The sequence below is a fragment of the Arachis stenosperma genome, chromosome 9, assembly GCF_014773155.1.
Source record: "Arachis stenosperma cultivar V10309 chromosome 9, arast.V10309.gnm1.PFL2, whole genome shotgun sequence".
NCBI classification, from domain to species: Eukaryota; Viridiplantae; Streptophyta; class Magnoliopsida; order Fabales; family Fabaceae; genus Arachis; species Arachis stenosperma.
In genome coordinates, this window is record NC_080385.1 from 916,699 (window position 1) to 936,180 (window position 19,482).

Sequence of the window (19,482 nt, forward strand, 5' to 3'; positions counted from 1 at the left end):
AAGTAGTTATTTTTACTGATGTGACATCGCGTAATTGAATACACGTGTACAACTACTTCTTTACGCTGACAGTGCATATGAATTGAATTGAATGGAATTTTATTTTATATGAAATGTAATGATATATTTGAGAACATTGGCCTTATATTGGGGAAAAGGGCCATCTTTTTAAGCATGAATTGGTCATATAAAAACAATATATGTGATCACACAATACAATCACATTGCAACAACTGAAACATATTCATTCACAAATCCCTTCCAATAGGGAGATGCTGAATAACAAACAGAATTTATTTATTTTATTCCAAGACCAACAAAGTTTACTTTGATTGCAAGAGACCAGCTTCTTTATAGCTCTCAACAGCATCAGTGAGTGTCTCCTCCAATGGCTTGTATCTCCAACCAAGCCTCTGTAGTTTCTCTGAGCTTAACTTTGTTTGATGATCATCCACCTCAACAAAGCTACCAATAATGCAAATTGTGTTTAGAATTGATACTAACAAGCAAAAGATCTGTGTTTCCTAAAACTTCATCCTTTTGTCATAAATAAGATAGGAATTTAATTTTGATATACTGTCAGTAAAAATAACTATTTTTCACATTGACCATGTGAATGGTCATAAAAAAAACCGGATGTGATTACACGACGGCTTTACACTGTCGGTGCATAAAAATTAAATTCATAAGATAGAAATTGGTTCATCATTGATAATTGAAATTTTTCATCATAGAACATGGGGGAAAGTGAAGCTTACTTTGTAGGGTAGTTGTAGTTTGGATATTTAGTCTTCAATTTCTCCACCATATCCTTTGCTTTAACAGGGTGTGAAGTGCATATATATCTCCCTTCTGCTTCAGGCTTTTCATAAGCCAAAAGAATTGCAGCGGCTACATCTCGCACGTCAACTATCCAACGATGTTTGTTCTCCAATGATTCACAACCTTAAACATGAATTCATATATACATTTCAAAAAAGAGAACTATGGATGCTAAAAGTTATAATTTACAAATAGAATGAAACATATGACATCACTAAAAATTGGTTTTTAGATTAGTTTACTTCATGGTCAACTAAATTTACAAACCAAACTTGGAATCTGCTTGCACAAGAGGAAATTTTTATGCCACTGTTGTTGTTCATGTGTCTCAAGATTTTAATTGTTTGCACTTTAAGGTATACGAGAAGAGCTTTGAATGAACCACACCACAAAAGTTAGCTATTTTAACCGTTCAAGTCTAGGCCGGTGCATGATAACTACCACTCCAGAGTAAATAAACTAGCATATTGTAGAAGACAGTAATAATTAAGCATTTAAGCACCTTTCAAAATCTTGAGGAGAACCAAGCTACTTGCATTCACAATAGATGACCTTAAAATGGGTCCAAGCACAAGGGTAGGACAAATGCTCACCACATCAAGCCCGGTTCTTTTCGCAAAGTCTAGGGCCTGCTCTTCAGCCTCTGTCTTGGAGAAGCAATACCAGTTCTGAATCATACAAAAAAACTTGAGAGTTTAGTCATATATAACACAAATGTTCTCTACAACTGATACGGTTGTAATTATAAGACCAATGACAAATTCGTATCACAAGCATATATGTAACAGAATTATACTGACATTGGTTTTTCTGCAATAGTCTTTATCAGACCAACAAGATTCATCAATCACTTTGTCATTTGGAAAATTTGGGTTCATGAAAGCAGCGGCTACAGATGACACATAGACGACTCGTTCCACTTTAGCTTCAAGAGAAGCTTCGAGCACATTGGTAGTTCCCTTGACGGCAGGCTCAATCATTTCTACCTGCAGAAATTTCTACTACTACTAGCATCATTGATTCCACAGGAAAAACGTGTTAGAGATATAACCATTCATGTTATTTCCTTCTATCAGCTTAAGCTTTTAGGATGAGAGGTTTCATGACATGGTATCAAAACTCTATGTACGAAAGATCTAGAATTCAATTCTTGGTGAACCCCCAAAAGTGAAAAAAATAGCATAAGGCTTATGCAAAAAACAAACCCAAAAAAGTTCTTGCTTGAGAGGAAATATCAAAGATATAACTAATCATGTTGGTTCTTCTTATCAGCTTAAACTTTTGGGATGCATGGTTTCAAAACAAAATGAATATATAGGCCTCACACTGGTTAACATGTAAATTGGATAAATAAGAACATAAACACAACATTAACTCCACAACCATAATAATTTTCCCATTAACCACAAAACTAATGCTACTGCAGATTTGTCAAATGAACTATTTTGAAGACAATGATCAAACAAAATAAATCCTTTAAGCATTGACATAAATAAATCAAAGAGTATTATGATATTAGAAGATTCCATGCCTCAGGGTTGGTTGATGTTGTTGAAGGCACAGGGCAAGCAACATGGAAAACAGCATTGCATCCAGCAATTGCTGAATGAACTGATTCATAACTCAACAAATCTGCTTTGAAGAGTTTAAGATTCTCAGAAGCTCCCTCAAGCTTCATCAAGTGAGCATATTTCTCATCACCTACTCACAAATTAAAACAAATAAACTTATAATTTTGTATTGAGTTTAGCATTAACTCAAAAGAGTATCTGCAAGAGATTAGTAAGAAAACAAAATTATGAGAGTGGTTTCAATTTAGAAAAAGAAATAAAATGGGGATTGGTGAAAAGTACCAGGTTGTCTAACAGTGCCATGAACGATGTATCCTTTGGAAAGAAGAAACTTAACAACCCAAGAAGCTAAGAAACCTCCTGCACCAGTTACGCATATTTTCTTCTTTGCTGCAGAAGCTGCCATTGCCATTTTCCTTCCATATGTGCTCAAGTAGAGTTCTTTTCTCTGCTTCTTTCTTCAATCTTCGCCTCTTGTAAAGAATCTTCTTAGTTTTTCTATTTGAGTCCTGAGTCAATGTTATAATTGTTTGTTGGATTTTGTTATATATAAAAGGCAAGTGACACGCCACGTTGAACCAAAAACAAGAAATGCATGTGAATGCGATGCCACGTTTTAATCACAAAAATGAACTATTAATATAAAATATGTTAAAATATAAATAAATATTAAAAATAATTTAAATTATATATATTTATACATAAATATATTAATAATTAATTTTAATAATTAATTTTAGTATAAAAATAATATTTTTATTTAAAATATCATTATGTATTCACATTCTTTCATTATTTTTTTTTTCAACTATACAGCTTTAGATTTCTTTTTTCGGTAGTTGTTGAATAGGATTGTTTATGAAAAAGGTTCTAGAATGGCACTGTAATGTTCCTTCCTTTTTTTTATTTTTTTATCAACTAACCCAAAAAAGTCTGTGAAGCGTAATAGCGTATACATCTAATTCCAACTGATAATTATTCTTTCCATATATTATCTAGGAGCCAATGAGCCTTAACTCATATGGCATATTTCCCCTTCTTTACTTCAAAGATCGCAAGTTTAAATTCGATCGATTATAATCAGGGAGAAAAATGTGGTAAGTGTATGAAAAGTGTGGGTGTGTTGTGTATTTAGAATTAGAAGTTGTCCAATCTATTGAGATACCTAAAATTAGAGGTTGTCCAATATACCGACAAATATATATATATATATATATATATATATATATATATATATATATATCTAGAAAAAATTATTGTAAAAGACCTTTAATAAAACATAATTAATGAAAAGGATAATTAATATTAAAATTATTAAAAAGGATTAATTATATATTATTAAAAACAAAAATAAAAAAACATTGAAAAGATAATATTATTCTAATAATTTTTCTTCTTTTTTTTTGTTTCTTTTAGGAGTGAATACAGATAGCGGGTATTCAATTATCCGTCTGAATTTAAACCGAACCAATTAAATAATTGATTCTAGAATCAACGGATAATCGGGTCTAATTCCAAACTAAACCAATGGTCTTTATCAGTAATTGGTTCGGGTATCAATTCTAAGGGTGTGAAATCCTAACCAACCCGTAAACCTGATCGTATATTAATTAAATAAAAAAATATATATATATATGGTTTTTAGTAGCTTTTTAGTGAGATTATTCACTGTTAATTTGTTTGGATTTTAATGAGTATGGTTTTTAATATATTTGGTGTTTAACATGTTTAGATTATTTATATTGATGTTACATGCTTATTGTACTTGTTGAACTTTTAAGATAAAAATTTAGTTTTTTTTATGAATTTCAAAGTTATCAGGTACTCAATTATCCAAACCGAATCAATCCGTTCTTAATCGATTTGGTTTGGTTTGAGTATATGTACAAAAAAATATAAATTCGAACTAAATCGAACCAATTACATTTTGATCGATTCGATTCTAATTTCACTTTGAACCTGAATCAAACCGACTCGTGCTCACTCCTAGTTTTCTTTCTCCATCTGAATTATTTGTTTTATACTCATTGTTGACTACTTTATATATGATAATGGTAAGACATTAGTATACTCCCAAGTCCTAAGTCTTACTTTTTGTGATTGGCAGCAACAAATATCTCTATAAATTATAGATGAAGAATAAAAATTTGAGTATGATAGACAATTAAAAAATATATATATATATATATTTACAAAAAATAAATAAATAAATAAATAATCTAAAAATATATTTATCTTTTCGCAACAAAAATTTCATCCTTCTCTTTAAATATTATAAAATTAATCTTTTTAAATAATTTTTATATTAAAAATCTTTTTTAATAATTAAATCTTCTTTATGATCCTTTATAATAATTTTTCCTATTATCTATTTAAATTCCATTTTGAAAGTTGAGTATTGAATTGTATGCATCTATTTTTTGCGAGTGATCCACAAACTAAACATTTCGAGTCTAAATTGAGAGATGTCTTTTATGGGGGAAAAAAACTATTTAAAATGTGCATATGTTGTAAGACATGTTAAATTGAGAACATAAGGATAAACAATAATGCGACTTGGGACTAATACGACACAATTTTGGAGGTGAATAATGATACTATGATAGTGATGTGGAGATTACCAAATTATTGGTACTAAGAAAAGACCATTTGAATAAACAATAATAGATTTGGAAAAAGAGAGTAGCTAAGTAGGTATTACCGTATTAGATGTGAAATTCTTTTGTGAACTCGAAATAGTCACAACTCAAATGACACATGGTCAATAAATAGCATGTAAAAATTATCCAAACTTCTTTTTCCAAATTAATTTCAGGATAATGTAAACAACCAGGCGGGAAAAATAAAACAGATAAGCTCAGTTAAAATTATGATATAAATACCAACATACCAGGGTTTCAAATTCTGGGTTGTGCACCGAATAAGAACTTGTTTGGATAAACTTAAAAAAAAAAAAAACAAATTTCAAACGATCTTTTTTAAAAAAATAAAAATACTTTTATGTTCAAATATTTCATTAAAAATATATTTTTATCTAATAATTATATTTAGGTAGAATAATATAAAAATATTTTTTGTTTATATATAATATTAAAAAAAACTTTTTTTAAGTTAAAAAATTTAAATTATAACTTCTAAAATAGGATATCTTTTATTTTTCCAATAATTTTACTTTTACTATTAAAAAGAAATAAAAAACAGTAATCAACAATCTAGTTGCAATAATCAAAGAGGATACTCTGGGGAGAATCTATCGTGAAAGCAGAACATTTTGCTAACCTAATTATCTGTTTTCCCTGATACATGATATGATTCTTGTGACAAACAAAAAGCTATTTAAAATTAAAAATTTTCACAAAATTCAACCTAAAATTGATAGAATGATATAATGGGTTGACCATAAGACTAATCTAAATCTTCTCCCTGAAAAAATGGACCAACATATCTCTTCAACAGTTGACACAGCAGAATCATATTAATCAAAACTACAAACAAAACAATGACTCACCCAGTTGGCCAGTTTCACTGAAAATGTTTAAAACTGGACTAACCTTCTGTATGAGGAATACTTGCATAGTCCTAGAACACATTTAAAATTATCAATAACCACTATTTTTTCTTTGCATCCAGATCATAGAAGTATTTCTCCCTGGTCTACCTGGTCAGATTATCAACAACAATGATGGGTAGTTGTCTTTTTGTATAGTCCAATTAGTTTATGTTCAGAGGGGTCTTCTCATTAGCTTACCAGAAGAATGACCATATGAACTGATTGCATGACTTGATCTACCTCTGGCCTATGTTTTGCGACCATGATCTGGATTATCACGTAGACCTAGCTTAGATATAACGAAACAATAAGATTCCCAATCACTTCTTCTGAGGTATTTCAATAATCTTTTTCTCCTCTGAACCATTGCTATCAAACCTTTACGAGAATGCACATCCTAAATCATGATAGAATGAATCAAGTAAGGTATATGAGAGTAATATGCTAAGAACGATTTTCACCATGTAATCCGAAATAAAAATCGAAGGGTCAAGAGACGGGTTGAAATCGAAACAGTGGTGACATCGCACAAGAGGGATCTCAAGGGTGAACTAATAAGATGGATCATGGCAAGACTGCAAAAGTGCAAATTGAATTAAGAAGCAATCATATGACCAGCAATAATAATACACTATTTTTCGTTCATCTGATATACTAGTAGTAAGGATGCTTATTCGGACCATTGGTTTTTATCTATAACTTAACATACATACAGCTTAATAGAAGTCCAACTCAAACAGAAATAGCTCCAGATTCATATGAAATTGGTTGGTTCAAAAAATTTCTGCCACCAGTAGTTATTTTCATTTCAATATATAGAAGATTAAGATCAATGAGAGATGTTGGAAGAAGTAACTCACCTTCTTGTGTAGAACAGCTGATAGATGCTTAATCTTAGTTGTGAGTTGTGCAACTGCATGAAACCAAAATGACATCATTGATTCCATAACAAGTTCTTATAACCATTTTCATAAGCATTTCCAATACACTTTTGATATCATCACTTTCATCTAATTATGAACCTATATTGCAATAAGACAGTCACACAATGTTTCAGATTTGATAGGAAGGTAACTAAAGCAAATTCATTCCCTTCCTTCCACATGCTACTCATAAATAAAACAGTTAATTAATAATAGCCCTTACCTTGAACTCGAGCAGATCCACAGTCTGACTCTGACATTTTGAACTCATCTCTAACCTTTGCAAGTTCAATTTTCAACCTTTCTTCTGAGGACATATTATCTGGATGGAAGTACTGGAATTAGCAAAAAGTGGCAATGTCAGGGTATCAAATTTGTTAAAACTCAGAACTATCAACAATCTAATACGGTAAGTTATTATAGATATTTCTAATAAAACCAACACATATCACCAACGGATTCACTCAATAGTATCAAGGAGAAAGCAATTTTGAAGTATAGAACTGTGAAGTTAATGTCAACAACAATGGATTCGACATGGAAAAACATTTCTCTAAATAGGTAATGTCGCAAGTTTTGAGTTTGACAATGGAATGAAGGTTCAGATCACCAAAACAAGAAGGAATATAGCAAATAAATAGAAAATAGACCAAAGCAAACCATTAGTTACTTTTTCAACAAGCTGCTCTTTAGGGGGACCCGAATAGTAGGCTGGAGTCCCAATGAACTGGCTTAAGATATCAGATTTCTGCACTGGATAATTCAAACAATTAGTAATTCGCTTTTAATCAAAATCATGCCACATTAGTTTCACACCACGATCACAGTCAAATTTAAGAAATATACACAAGAACCGAGATTGATTCCAGCCCATCACATCAAATTAATGGTGATTCATGACAAGCCTATACTTCATCAACCTCATGCCAAATTTTAAAATACAGCAATGACCAAGGGTCTATTTGAGATGGCTAAGGAGGGAAGCGAAGGACGTGTCACAGTGGGGACAACTGCAGAGAGCATGCTTGAGGGAGTTAAACTAGGAAGGAGAGACAAGGCGAACAAGGGACACCAGGTCCATAACTCGCTACCGCAACCAAATCCGGGGATTAGAGACAGGGTGGATCCCCTCCACCCACACAAAACTACAAAACATAGCCTAAGCTTTATCTCACTAGACGGTGTGGAACAATGTCATCATGTTCTTATAATTCTATCCTAAATCCTAATCAATGTTATCCAAGTTGAAGTGAAGTTCTAAATTCAATCCATATATTAAATAAATAAAAATGACAACCATCAAGCTTTGTCCTGTTCTCAGAAACAAACGCAGCCTTACTGATTCCTATTATGTACTAATCCCTATAGTCAACTCAACCCCTCAAAATTGAAACCTTCAATATCATGTGAAAGATAAAATCAAATCCAAAAACACAAGAAATTAAAGCTTGTTACTAACGTGAACTCTTCCTAGACTTTTCATCTTCAGATAGCAGGCACTCTCTCATGTCCTTGAATAGTACCCCTCCTGTGACATTGGACTCAGCTTCCTCCACCTCCTTCTCTCTCATCCTCTTCAACCTCTCGTTCAATTCTTCAATAGAGAACCACTCTTTTCTCATTCCCTCAGGTCTCAGCTTCTTCAATTTCTCCCCCAATTCGCCAAAGCTATAAACCTTCATAAACTCGGATTCTTCTTTGCGTCTCTTCTGCTTCAACACAGAATCCGGCAACGAGCTCGCAGTGCCAACCACATTCTCCGGCGAGGATGCTCCAGCTGCTGCGGTGGCGGAGGAATCTAACGGCCTCGATCTCAGCACCTCCCTGTACGCCTCCAACGACATCGAATCAGCTCTCCTCCGGTCTCTGGCGCGAGCCTCTCCTGGCTTCCGCAAGCCATCGCGAACGGCGCCGAGGTTGAAAGGTCTCCTCCCTCCGCCGTGCGCCGTACCGGAGGATTCCACGTCCGGAAACGGCGTTTTCCGGCGCGTGGTTCGGTCGTAGATATCACTGAATGAAAGCGGTTCGGCGGCGGTGCGGCGGCGGAACTCGGAGAGGGTGCGACGGATATCGTGGAGAGAGTTCTTCTGTTGTTGCTGTTGCTGATGTTGCTGTTGCTGCTGATGATAATGAGTGTTGGTGAATGAGGATTGCTCTGAGGGTGTTGAAGGATATTGTGATTGTGATTGTGATTGTGATTGTGGTTGTTGGTGTTTGAGAGTGTGTTTTAGGTCTCTGAGAGAAGAAGAAGAAGAAGATTTGGAGAATACAAAGGACAAAGCGGGGTTTGTGAAAGGGTTGTTGTTGGGTTTGGTCCTGGGTTGAAGAAGAAGAAGAAGGGCCATGGCGGAAGGAGCAAGATGATCAAAGCAAGGTGGTTTTGGGAAGGGTTCTAACTTCTAAGAGTGCTTACAATTTGCATAGTAGAAAAGGGGGAAAATTACTAAAGGGGTTACTTGGGATAAAAGCTTTGTTTTTTTGGTATTACTTGGAATAAAATTTGTAGGTGAAAATTCACGAACAGGTGAACGCGGAGTTAATATGTATGATGAAAATTTAGTTAAATTAATTAAATTATTTATTCATTTTTAAGTATTAACTTCACGTGAAGAAGTCGATTGTATTTAAATTTTTATTAAATTTATAAATTATAGTTGGTAAAAATTGAGGTGCAAAACTTTTTTTTTTATTAAAGATAAAAAAATTTAAATTTGTGATTATTTAGATAAATATAAAAAATTATGTGATTTAAATTATAATTTATTCATTAGATATATTTAATTTTATATAAAATTAATAATTTAATTAAATTTATTAAATAATTATTTAATTAAATTTATTAAATAGTAATTTAATCAAATATATTAAATTTTTTAACGAATAGTTTTGTTGTTAATATTTTTGTTGGAGGTGTAAACCAAAGCTCTTTTTGTTGGAGGTGAAAGAGAAACAAAACACAGATTCTTGCGTAAAGGATACCCACTTATATTTTGGGCTTAATTGCTCACCTTAAAATACTGGGCCAAACATTGACCAAAACAGATACTGGGCCATGCTAACTCAATTACTCAGCCCGTTTTTTTGGTGACTAATTACTCAGCCCGTTTTATTAACGAAAAAAAAAAGGAAAGAAAATTACTCAATAAATTTGCTGCATTCTACTATTCTACATCCAATTTTCAAATCCTAAGAATTATATTCACTGAAACAATTATATATAAATGCTCATCTTTGCTTCTAATCTGGCTCACAAGAGGTACTTATAAATGTGACATTAAGTTTCTTGCTTGGTAGAGAAAACAATATAGAAAAAAGTTTAATTTGTTGTCTTTGGTTAGAAAAAATGGTTTTATTCTTTTGTTTTACTTTCTGAAATTAATTTTGTTCCAATTTTAGCAACAGATAAAAATAATCAACCTATAGAACTAAGGAGAGAAATAAAATTATAAAACAAAATAAAAAGAACACAGCTAATGAAGCAAGTTGGCAAACACTCACCGACTCACGTGCATAGCAAGAAGACAAACGTCCTCTTGCATAGCAAGACAAGGTTTTTCAGCAATTTTATATAATCTTTTTTCGTTGAACAATATATATCATATATAAAATTTAATGATGTTAAGTTCACATCTGAGTTTGACAAAAGAAACAGGGCAACACATGTTACGTACACTTTGAAATTTAATGAATGCATGGCGAAGTTCGTACCTTATTGGATTGAAATGAATTGAAATTACAGTTTTGAGTTCGATGGTTTTATACAACATACATTACACTACATGACATGCATATCGGAAAGGAAGAAACCTTTTCTTCCACGGTCAAATTGAAGCATCTCTTCATTTATCAAAGTTCCAAAACATATATATGTTATTCCAAAGACATTACATTATAAAACATAAATTAATTTAAATTAGTCGAATAGTCAGCTTACTTATTCACTTAAGTATCGAAGATTTAAATGGCAATTCATTAATCAAACAAAGCTACTTTCTTCTTGGCAACAAGTAACTAATTTTCAGATCAATAGAATGTAGTGTATTACACTTTGTTGTGCTTTTGGGCTACATTTGTTTACAGAGATAAGATACTGAAATAGGGACACAAAAACACAAAATTGTGTTTGACAGAGGAGACATGGATAGAGACAATGACAATCTGTCTAAGGACACTAAATTAGTATATTTTGTGTCCATCCTGATAGAAAGAATACGGAGACACTAATAAGGGACACAACTTATTTTTCATTTTTTTTTATTATTCTTGTTAATTTTTTATAATTATATTTTTTATTATTATATTTTTCGTCTCAAGTTTTTTAAATGAAAAAAAATGAGAATAAATTAAATTTTCATAATTTGTTCTAGTTTATCACCAAATAGAATACAAGAACACATTTTGTATCTTTATCCTTTATGTCTTGTTCTCAGTGTCTTGACTTATCTTATTCTCGATGTCTTGTTTTGTCTTATTCTTAACGCAGTCTTAATGTCTAAAATAGATATCCCACCTTTATTTATGAGATACATTATTTTTACTTACTCGATAGGTCAAAGACTAATAGACACAAATTTAAATTTTATTTAAAAAATTTAATATTAGTTAATAAATTATTACATATAAAAACAAAATTTAAATTTTTGATACACGTTTAAGTGAACAAGTGTTTAGATTACTCGACAAACTCAATAATTTGGTTTGGGTCCACATAGTTTCAACTAGATGCAGAAGATACACAACATAAGTAAAAATAAAGATGAATTTTTTTTTTTTTTTTTTGGACCTGAAAATAAAGATGAATTTATTAGGACCAAAATTTGCTGACTTCAATTCTGTGAAACAAGATTGGACCTTATGGTACTTTAATTTAGGTCACTAATAAATGGGCTGCCCTATCTTTGGCGGACAGTGGTCCTATATCTCATCGTAATGATCATCCAATGATAAAGATATCCACAACAATAAGGCTGCACATGAATCGGATAATATCTGCATATCCGCGGTAATTATCCGCATCTGATCCGAATTTTGTGGATATTATCTGATCCGCAGAGTCATCGAATCGGATTGGATCCGATCCGCACTATAGTCGGATCGGATTGCGAATTCGGCAGTGATATCCGCGGATCCGATCCGCAAACTCGCATATCCCCACATCACATATAAATAGCATAGTTTAAGACAGTAAACCCTAATGTGATATGAATTTTAGTATGTTATTTTATGAATTTTATGATATTTTGTTTTTAATTTTTTATGTTGTACTTCAACTTAGAATAATTAAACTTAAATCTTGTGTTATTATTTTGTTTTTGTTATTCAAAAGAACTATTATTGATAATATTCTAGGAGTAAATAGGCTTAAACAGATAAAAAATAAATTTTCTAGATATTTTTTTTGTAAAAAGGCCAAACAAAATCTTAAAATAAATTTTTTTAATTATGCGGATATACTCGATATCCGATCCGACCTAAAAAATTGCGGATATCGTATCCGATCCGATCCAATGAATGCAGTGCGAATCGGATAGAATTTTAGGCCATATCCGATCCGATCCGATCCGTGTGCAGCCCTACACAACATGTCATCAAGACAAATTTTAGATCCAACGGTTCAGATTTGATATGCATGTTCAGCGAGTCTTTCTCTTTTGGTTTTTCTTTTGTGTGCTTTTAATTCACTTCCATTCCCCCATATTCACATTCATATTCATCCTTCTCTTCAATTCCTTCTTCATCCATTTCCAATGGGGGAGCCATGCCACAATTATTGGTACTCTGACATGGTAAATAATTATCAACTATATATATCCAATATATATCATTTTACTATTATAAATTTATATTTATAATATTCTACGTATTTTTTTGACTAGGTTATATTATATATTAGAGTATATATATGATGAACATAGTTTTATGTATAGGTATATGAATGTTTGTGTGAATTTTGAATTAATGTTTATTTGTTCTATATATTTAAGGGGATCCAAGATGATGATATCTTCAACCAACGTTACAATATTAACTCATCACTAATTGTTGATGAAGATCATATCATTAGGGAGATCATGGATCATCATCATCATCATCATCATCATCACCAACCAGCATTCTCATCTGAAAGTGATAATAGTCACTCTCCCACAAATAATAATCAAAGTAAGTATATATTTTTTAATAATATAAAAATTTTTTCAAACATTCTTGAAATATCGGTATTTCAGTAACTTTAACGGTTAATTTTAATTAATATATATTATATATTTTTTATAATTGAGATTAACGATTAAAACTATTTAAACATTAGTATTTTATGGAGATTTAAAATTGTTCCAATAATATATATTATTCAATTTTAAGTGAAAACTCAGGTGCAGTTCACTTTACGTAAAATTGATAACAGAGAGTTGTTAGATAAAAATTTAGTTAAATCAGTCAAATTATCTAACGACTCTCAACTATCAACTTCACGTGAAGTCGAATGCACTTGAGTTTTCACCTTAATTTTATCAATGATTATTATTATTTTTTATTTTTATTTTTTTGCCTTCTAGTCAAAGGTGGTGGAAGTGGCAATACTAGTAGCTTTGTGTTTAACAACAATAATGAACATGCACCATTATTGTTGGATATGAAAGCTTCTACTTCAACATCTTCTCCAAGATCATACATTCTATCTTTCAATGATTCCACCGTTATTGCCACCACGGCGGCGGCCACGGCTACTCCTCCTCCTCCTCCTCCTCCATCATTAGAAACCTATAATAACAATGGGAAACGACCATACCAACACATTGAAGTGGCATTAGAAAATCAAGCAAAGAAGGTTAGAAGCTCCTCAGAGACAGTTGATCACATAATGACTGAGAGAAAAAGGAGAAGGGAACTAACTGAGAGATTTATAGCACTTTCAGCCACTATTCCTGGCTTGAAGAAGGTTAGTACTTAGTATATACTATATACAAGTTATTATTGTATTATTTATTATATCCATTTAATTTCTATTCATTATTAGTGTAAAGATATTTTACACAAGAAATTAATTATTTAAATAATATAATAATTTAATTTTATTACATTGTTGTATTGTAAAATAATTTTAAACGAATATTTATTTAATCACATTATAATTTCACATCAGCAAAATAACTATTTTTTAATTTATTACGTCAATAATCATCTAAAAAATAAATATAATTAAATTAATAGTATAAAATATTTTATAATAATAAGGGATATTTTTATAAAAACGTGTAAAGCGTCTATTGTAAAGAAACTTACGTATCGCATTATTATTGGACGTATTAATTAATCGATTATTTTTGAATTTCTTAATAAATTATAATAAAACCGATTTTTTTATAACAATAATAATAAATCTAATTTCTTTTTGGAGATCTAATTGTATTTTTAAATTTTTAGGGACTCAAATGTTTGCAAAACAAAAAGTCAGAGATATATAATTTTTTTTATCAAAAAATTTAAAGATATTCGATTTAGATTGTGTAATTCGATTAAATCGAACCGAGTCTAATTATTATAATGCAGACAATTGGATTTGTTATTGTTGCTATAATAAATTGATTTTGTTCTAACTTATTAAAAAATAAATTATTAACCGATTTAATAAAGATCTCTAATAATAAAATGACATATATAAATATCTTTAAAAAAAGATATTTTTAGTATCTTTATTAAAGTGATTTTCTAAATAAAGCACATATTCTTTTACCAATGGAATAGTTATATATTTCTTTTATGTTAATAAAAAGTAGAAACTTAGCTTGTAGAAAATGTATAGAATGTCCATGTTAAGAATTCATTAGAATAATAATTAATGTAATTAATTATAATGGTTTACGAAATGTAGATTGACAAATCCACTATACTTAGCGAGGCAATAAGTCATGTGAAACAACTCAAACAACAAGTGAAGGAATTAGAAGAACAAAAGAAGAAGATAAGTGTAGAATCAGTGTCATTCATTATTAGGAAATCCCACCTCATGAATGGAACTAATAATAAGGATGACGAAAAAGGTGCAATCAATAATAAAGCAGCAACAAGTGAAGCACTACTCCCAACGGTGGAAGCAAGAGTGTTCAAAAATGATGTGCTAATAAGGATCCATTGCATGAAACAAAGTGGTATTATGCTCAAAATATTGCGACATCTTAAGAGTTTTGATCTCTCTGCCATTAGCAATAGTGTATTGCCATTTGGAAATTCCACTCTTGATATCACCGTTATTGCTCAGGTATATATGCACAATATTAAAAAGGTGGAAACTCAGGGCAGTCAATTTTACATGAGTTAATAGTTGAGAGCTATTAAATTGTTTGACTGATTTGACTAAATTTTCATCTAATGGCTCTCAGCTTTCACGTGAAGTCGACTGCACCTGAATTTCCACATATTAAAAAACTTTAGATATCATCTTAATCTTGTTTTTTAACAAAATTTTATTATTTAAAAGTTTTTGCGAATTAATTTTGTTAGATAGACTAATAGAATATTCTGTCATTACAATTTTTTGAGATTTAATTGTCTTATAATAAATTTTATTAAAACTTTCCTTGTTTAATATATATAATAAAAATTTGATTAAAAATAATAGAGATTAATATATTAAAAATAATTCTCGAAGATTTTTAAAATAGTGAATTTTTTTATGTACTAAGGTGTTTGAATTAAAATTCAACGTAAATCAATTTAAATATATGTTCTTTAATTAATTATTAACATCAATATAATGTCCTAATTAATCTTTTAAGGAATTCATAGTTAAGGTCCATTATTTATGTGTCTTATAAATTATGATCACCCAATTGCAATTACAATTTTGCTTATTATTGTTACATACTTGATTTAATATATATATATATATATATATATATATATACAAAATTTTTAAATTTTTTTTAACCATGACACAATTACTAAGCATTACATAACCATGGCTTGCATGATTGGAGCATTAGTGGCAAAAAAATTATATTAATAAGTCGTTTAATTTTCTTAATAAATCCTTTCATAAATCAGTATTCCGTATACAATTAATTGCATTTGGATATATATTTATGAAAACATTGAAAATTAAAACGACTTATCAATATAAAATAGAAGAAATATAAAATCAAACATGAATGATAGTAAAGAACTAACTTTAATAATTATTATGGATTTTCTCTAAACTTTTATTACTGTTAATTACTGCAGATAGGTGACAAATTCAACGTGACAATGAATGATTTAGTGAAAAACCTGAGACTGTGTATCTTGGAGTCCCCTAATGATGATGAAGAACCACACAACAGTCATTGATTCATGTTAGAGCGTCAAACAAGATAATAATTTTGATGAACCAAAATGATTTCTGAAAGTCCTTCTTGCTTGAGAGTGTGAGTGTGATCCTGGCCAATTAGGGTGCTGTTATTATTTATTTTGTTATTCATGACTTAATTTAAGGACAATAATTATGTGGCTATTTTTTTTACATATGGGTGATTTTAACGTAAGAAAAAATAAATGAGTGAAAATTTTTTTTTTGGTCATACAATGAGTGAATTTATTTGATTGTGGTATCTATGTTAATAGATGTTAGTTGATTTTTTTATTGGGGCTAGTGGACTTGTATTATTATTATTATTATTGGAATAAGAGGGTTTTTATTTTTTATTTAACTTGTAGGTGTGACTGTGTGAGAATATATAATTCGTTTGGTTAGTGTTTTTGTTTATTAAAGACTGAAACTAAGCAATAGAAATTAAAATAAATTTTAGTATTTTGTTTGGTGTAAAATGATAAACAGAAATTGAATTAAAAATAAAACTCTAATTTAATTTGTATAAAGGGTCAAATTAGAATTAATTAATTAAAATAGGATATTTTAAGTATAAAATGTTATTAAAGTTTCAGTTTCCATCTCAAAATTTTAGTCTCTTATATCCTCATTTTTTAAAGATACTGAAATACTGAAATTTTAAAAATAAAAACAGAAATTTTAGTATTAATCTCTGAATCTTGGAGTCTTATAGATATAAATATGGTGGTGCATTAGTACATTAATGCATATATAATAGATGTATTTAGCGTTTTGCAAAATATTAAAATATAAAATCACAACAAATTAGACACAATTTTTACACATATTTTTATCCCTTATTATTATTATTAATTTTTCATATACTAATTTCATCCCTAATTATACCACAACCTCTTTGCTTCTCATGGAGTGCAGCTTGTTGTCATTAATAGTTGAATTTATTGTTAAAATTATTAGAATTTTTTGTTATTTCAATTATTTAATTTTGGTTATGAATAATGGTGGAAAAGAAAAATAAGTGGTAATAGATAAAACATTTGGGTGATGATAATAAAGATATGATAAGAATATTACAGTTTTTTAATATTTTAATGTATTTTGTGTATTTATTTTATCAAATATAAAATATATATTCATATGTTTAATTTGTATTTATGTCTTTTTAATGTATGTTTTAGTGTCTATATATCGGTATACACTAACTAATAGAAATTATTGGTCATAGTTGCAATTTTCCCTTTTTTTTTTTTGGCTAAAACTTGGGCTGATAATTTTGTTAGCAATCATGGCCACATTAAGCCTATTCTGTTATAGATAAACTTCGTTTAGAAAAAATAAACATATTCAATTTTGACAAATAAACTTTACGTAATTTATATTTAAAAAAAAAGTTACCTTTTATGCATAAAAAGTTAAAAATGCTGATAATTTTATTTATTGATTGATGAATAAAAAATTGTCTCTGAACTTACGAAAAATAATAATTTATTATTTTTGTTTATAAAAATTAAAATACTGATAGATTTGTTTATAAATAAATTAACAATTGGATAAATTAATTTCTATTTTGTTACCTAACTTTTTTTATTAATAGTAGATATAAGTTTATTTATTATATTTTTTTATAATAAAAATACATAAAATCAGGTTCCTGGTCTCCGCGGTAAGTGCATAATCAACATTAAGAATATTACATTTCTTAATCAACGGAAGGAATAGGTTATTGGATGCCACTCAATATAATAAGAAGAAAATAATTTAGTGTGAGAATTTTGGTAAATATTTTATCAGATATGTAGAAAATAAAAGTAGTAATACTAATAAAAAGAGACGATATTTACGCTTCTTAACCTCTTTTCATAAAATATGATCGTTGCATTTTTTTTAATTTAATTTGTACTATACCCAATACATTTGTCTTGGTCAAATTTTCATCCCATAAACTATAGTAGCATTTTATTGTTATTGTAAGTTATTTTTTCAAAATCTACTAATTTTATTTTAATTTAAATCTTACCCAAAAGCAAGGATCATTTTTGCGATATTCACAAGCCAACAAATAGCCTTATAACACTTCTTAGCGATAAATAATTTACTCTTTCAAAATCTACTAATTTTAAATCTTACCTTAAAGCAATAATAATTGTTATATATTCACAGGCAATACGGAATTTAGTTGAGACAAGGAAACTATGGCTCTTCTAAATTTTTGTTAAAAAAATTAGTAATATTTTTTATAAAATAAAAAATAATTTAGTTGGCTTAAATATTTTATTATGACTTAAAATATCAAAGTTTAATTTTCATCTCTTGTTTTTATTGTATAATATAATTTTTAGTTTTAAACATTTAAAATATGTTGGATTTGGACTAATTAAATTGAGTGTATTCGTATTTTACAGCTCTCTATTCAATAAGTAACACTCCTTCTATTTTTGAATTCAAATATAAAAAATTAGATATTTTTTATATATGTAATTTAATATTATTTTATATTTTACTGTTTATTTAATTTAATTTTTTATATGATAAAAATATTAGAACATTCAATAAGTATTAATATTATTGTATTTATATAAATTGATAAAAAAATTTAATAAATATTATAAATTTTAATATTTGTCCTTCTAACTTCTTTTTTACATATTTTAAAGGATATATATTCAAATTTTTATATAAAATAATCATGAAAAATAAAAAAATTGATACATTTTTTAAGAGAAATGCTAATATTCAAGAAGGAGAACATATAACTTTTATAATATCAATATCTGTAAATAGTTCTTCTACTTTAATGAATCACGAAAAAAGTGAGATACAACCTTCAAAAGTTTAAAGAGTTGCATCTTATGAGTTTGATCTTAATTCTTTGGAACGAGACCCTGGAAAACGTTTTTAAATTTGACAATATCACCCAAATCAGAGAAATGAAATTAGACGAGCTTATCTTAAATGGGTCCATATAAAAAATATCTTAATAATTATCTTTTATCTGTCCTTTCAAAATTTTGTTTCAAACTACGCCACTATTCACACGTCAACAAATAGCCTTATAACACTGCTTAAAGAATGAATGAATTTTTCAAAACAGATCGGTTCGATTAGATTGGTTTGCATTGATTTTAACCGGTTTATTTCGATTCTTACTGGTTCATAGCGGTTTGTTTTCTTAAACAATTCAAGAGATAAACCGAATCGGTTTATAGTCCAATTCACTAATTTTTTAATTGAACCGACCGATCCGATTCGGTTTTTATAACTATGAGAATGATGTTAATGTTGAGAGGT

At 29.3% G+C, this 19,482-nt stretch overlaps 3 protein-coding genes across 6 annotated transcripts; 1 reads left to right on the forward strand and 2 right to left on the reverse strand.

Moving 5' to 3' along the window:
- Window positions 1–78: 78 nt before the first annotated feature.
- On the reverse strand, window positions 79–2,905 carry LOC130950847 (cinnamoyl-CoA reductase 1-like). The gene is made up of 6 exons (XM_057879443.1): window positions 2,676–2,905; window positions 2,354–2,523; window positions 1,623–1,808; window positions 1,325–1,490; window positions 759–945; window positions 79–465 (listed from the first exon to the last, which is right to left on the reverse strand). The coding sequence occupies exons 1-6, from the start codon at window positions 2,803–2,805 to the stop codon at window positions 324–326; spliced, it is 981 nt and encodes a 326-aa protein (XP_057735426.1). The 5' UTR covers window positions 2,806–2,905; the 3' UTR covers window positions 79–323.
- Window positions 2,906–5,641: 2,736 nt separating this feature from the next.
- LOC130947732 (uncharacterized) lies at window positions 5,642–9,300 on the reverse strand. 4 transcript variants are annotated; one of them, XM_057876433.1, is made up of 6 exons: window positions 8,326–9,299; window positions 7,537–7,619; window positions 7,090–7,201; window positions 6,804–6,856; window positions 6,142–6,340; window positions 5,642–6,051 (listed from the first exon to the last, which is right to left on the reverse strand). In XM_057876433.1, the coding sequence occupies exons 1-5, from the start codon at window positions 9,209–9,211 to the stop codon at window positions 6,191–6,193; spliced, it is 1,284 nt and encodes a 427-aa protein (XP_057732416.1). In that variant the 5' UTR covers window positions 9,212–9,299; the 3' UTR covers window positions 5,642–6,051; window positions 6,142–6,190. The 4 variants fall into 4 exon arrangements, with proteins under 4 accessions (XP_057732416.1, XP_057732417.1, XP_057732415.1 ...); XM_057876434.1 differs by having other exon boundaries at window positions 5,642–6,340; window positions 7,090–7,188; window positions 7,527–7,619; XM_057876432.1 differs by having other exon boundaries at window positions 5,642–6,340; window positions 8,326–9,298.
- A 3,313-nt stretch (window positions 9,301–12,613) lies between these two features.
- LOC130948237 (transcription factor NAI1-like) lies at window positions 12,614–16,193 on the forward strand. Its single transcript, XM_057876948.1, has 5 exons — window positions 12,614–12,652; window positions 12,851–13,028; window positions 13,424–13,806; window positions 14,740–15,126; window positions 16,089–16,193. Exons 1-5 carry the CDS (start codon window positions 12,614–12,616, stop codon window positions 16,191–16,193), a joined length of 1,092 nt encoding a protein of 363 aa, XP_057732931.1.
- The last annotated feature ends 3,289 nt before the right edge of the window (window positions 16,194–19,482 follow it).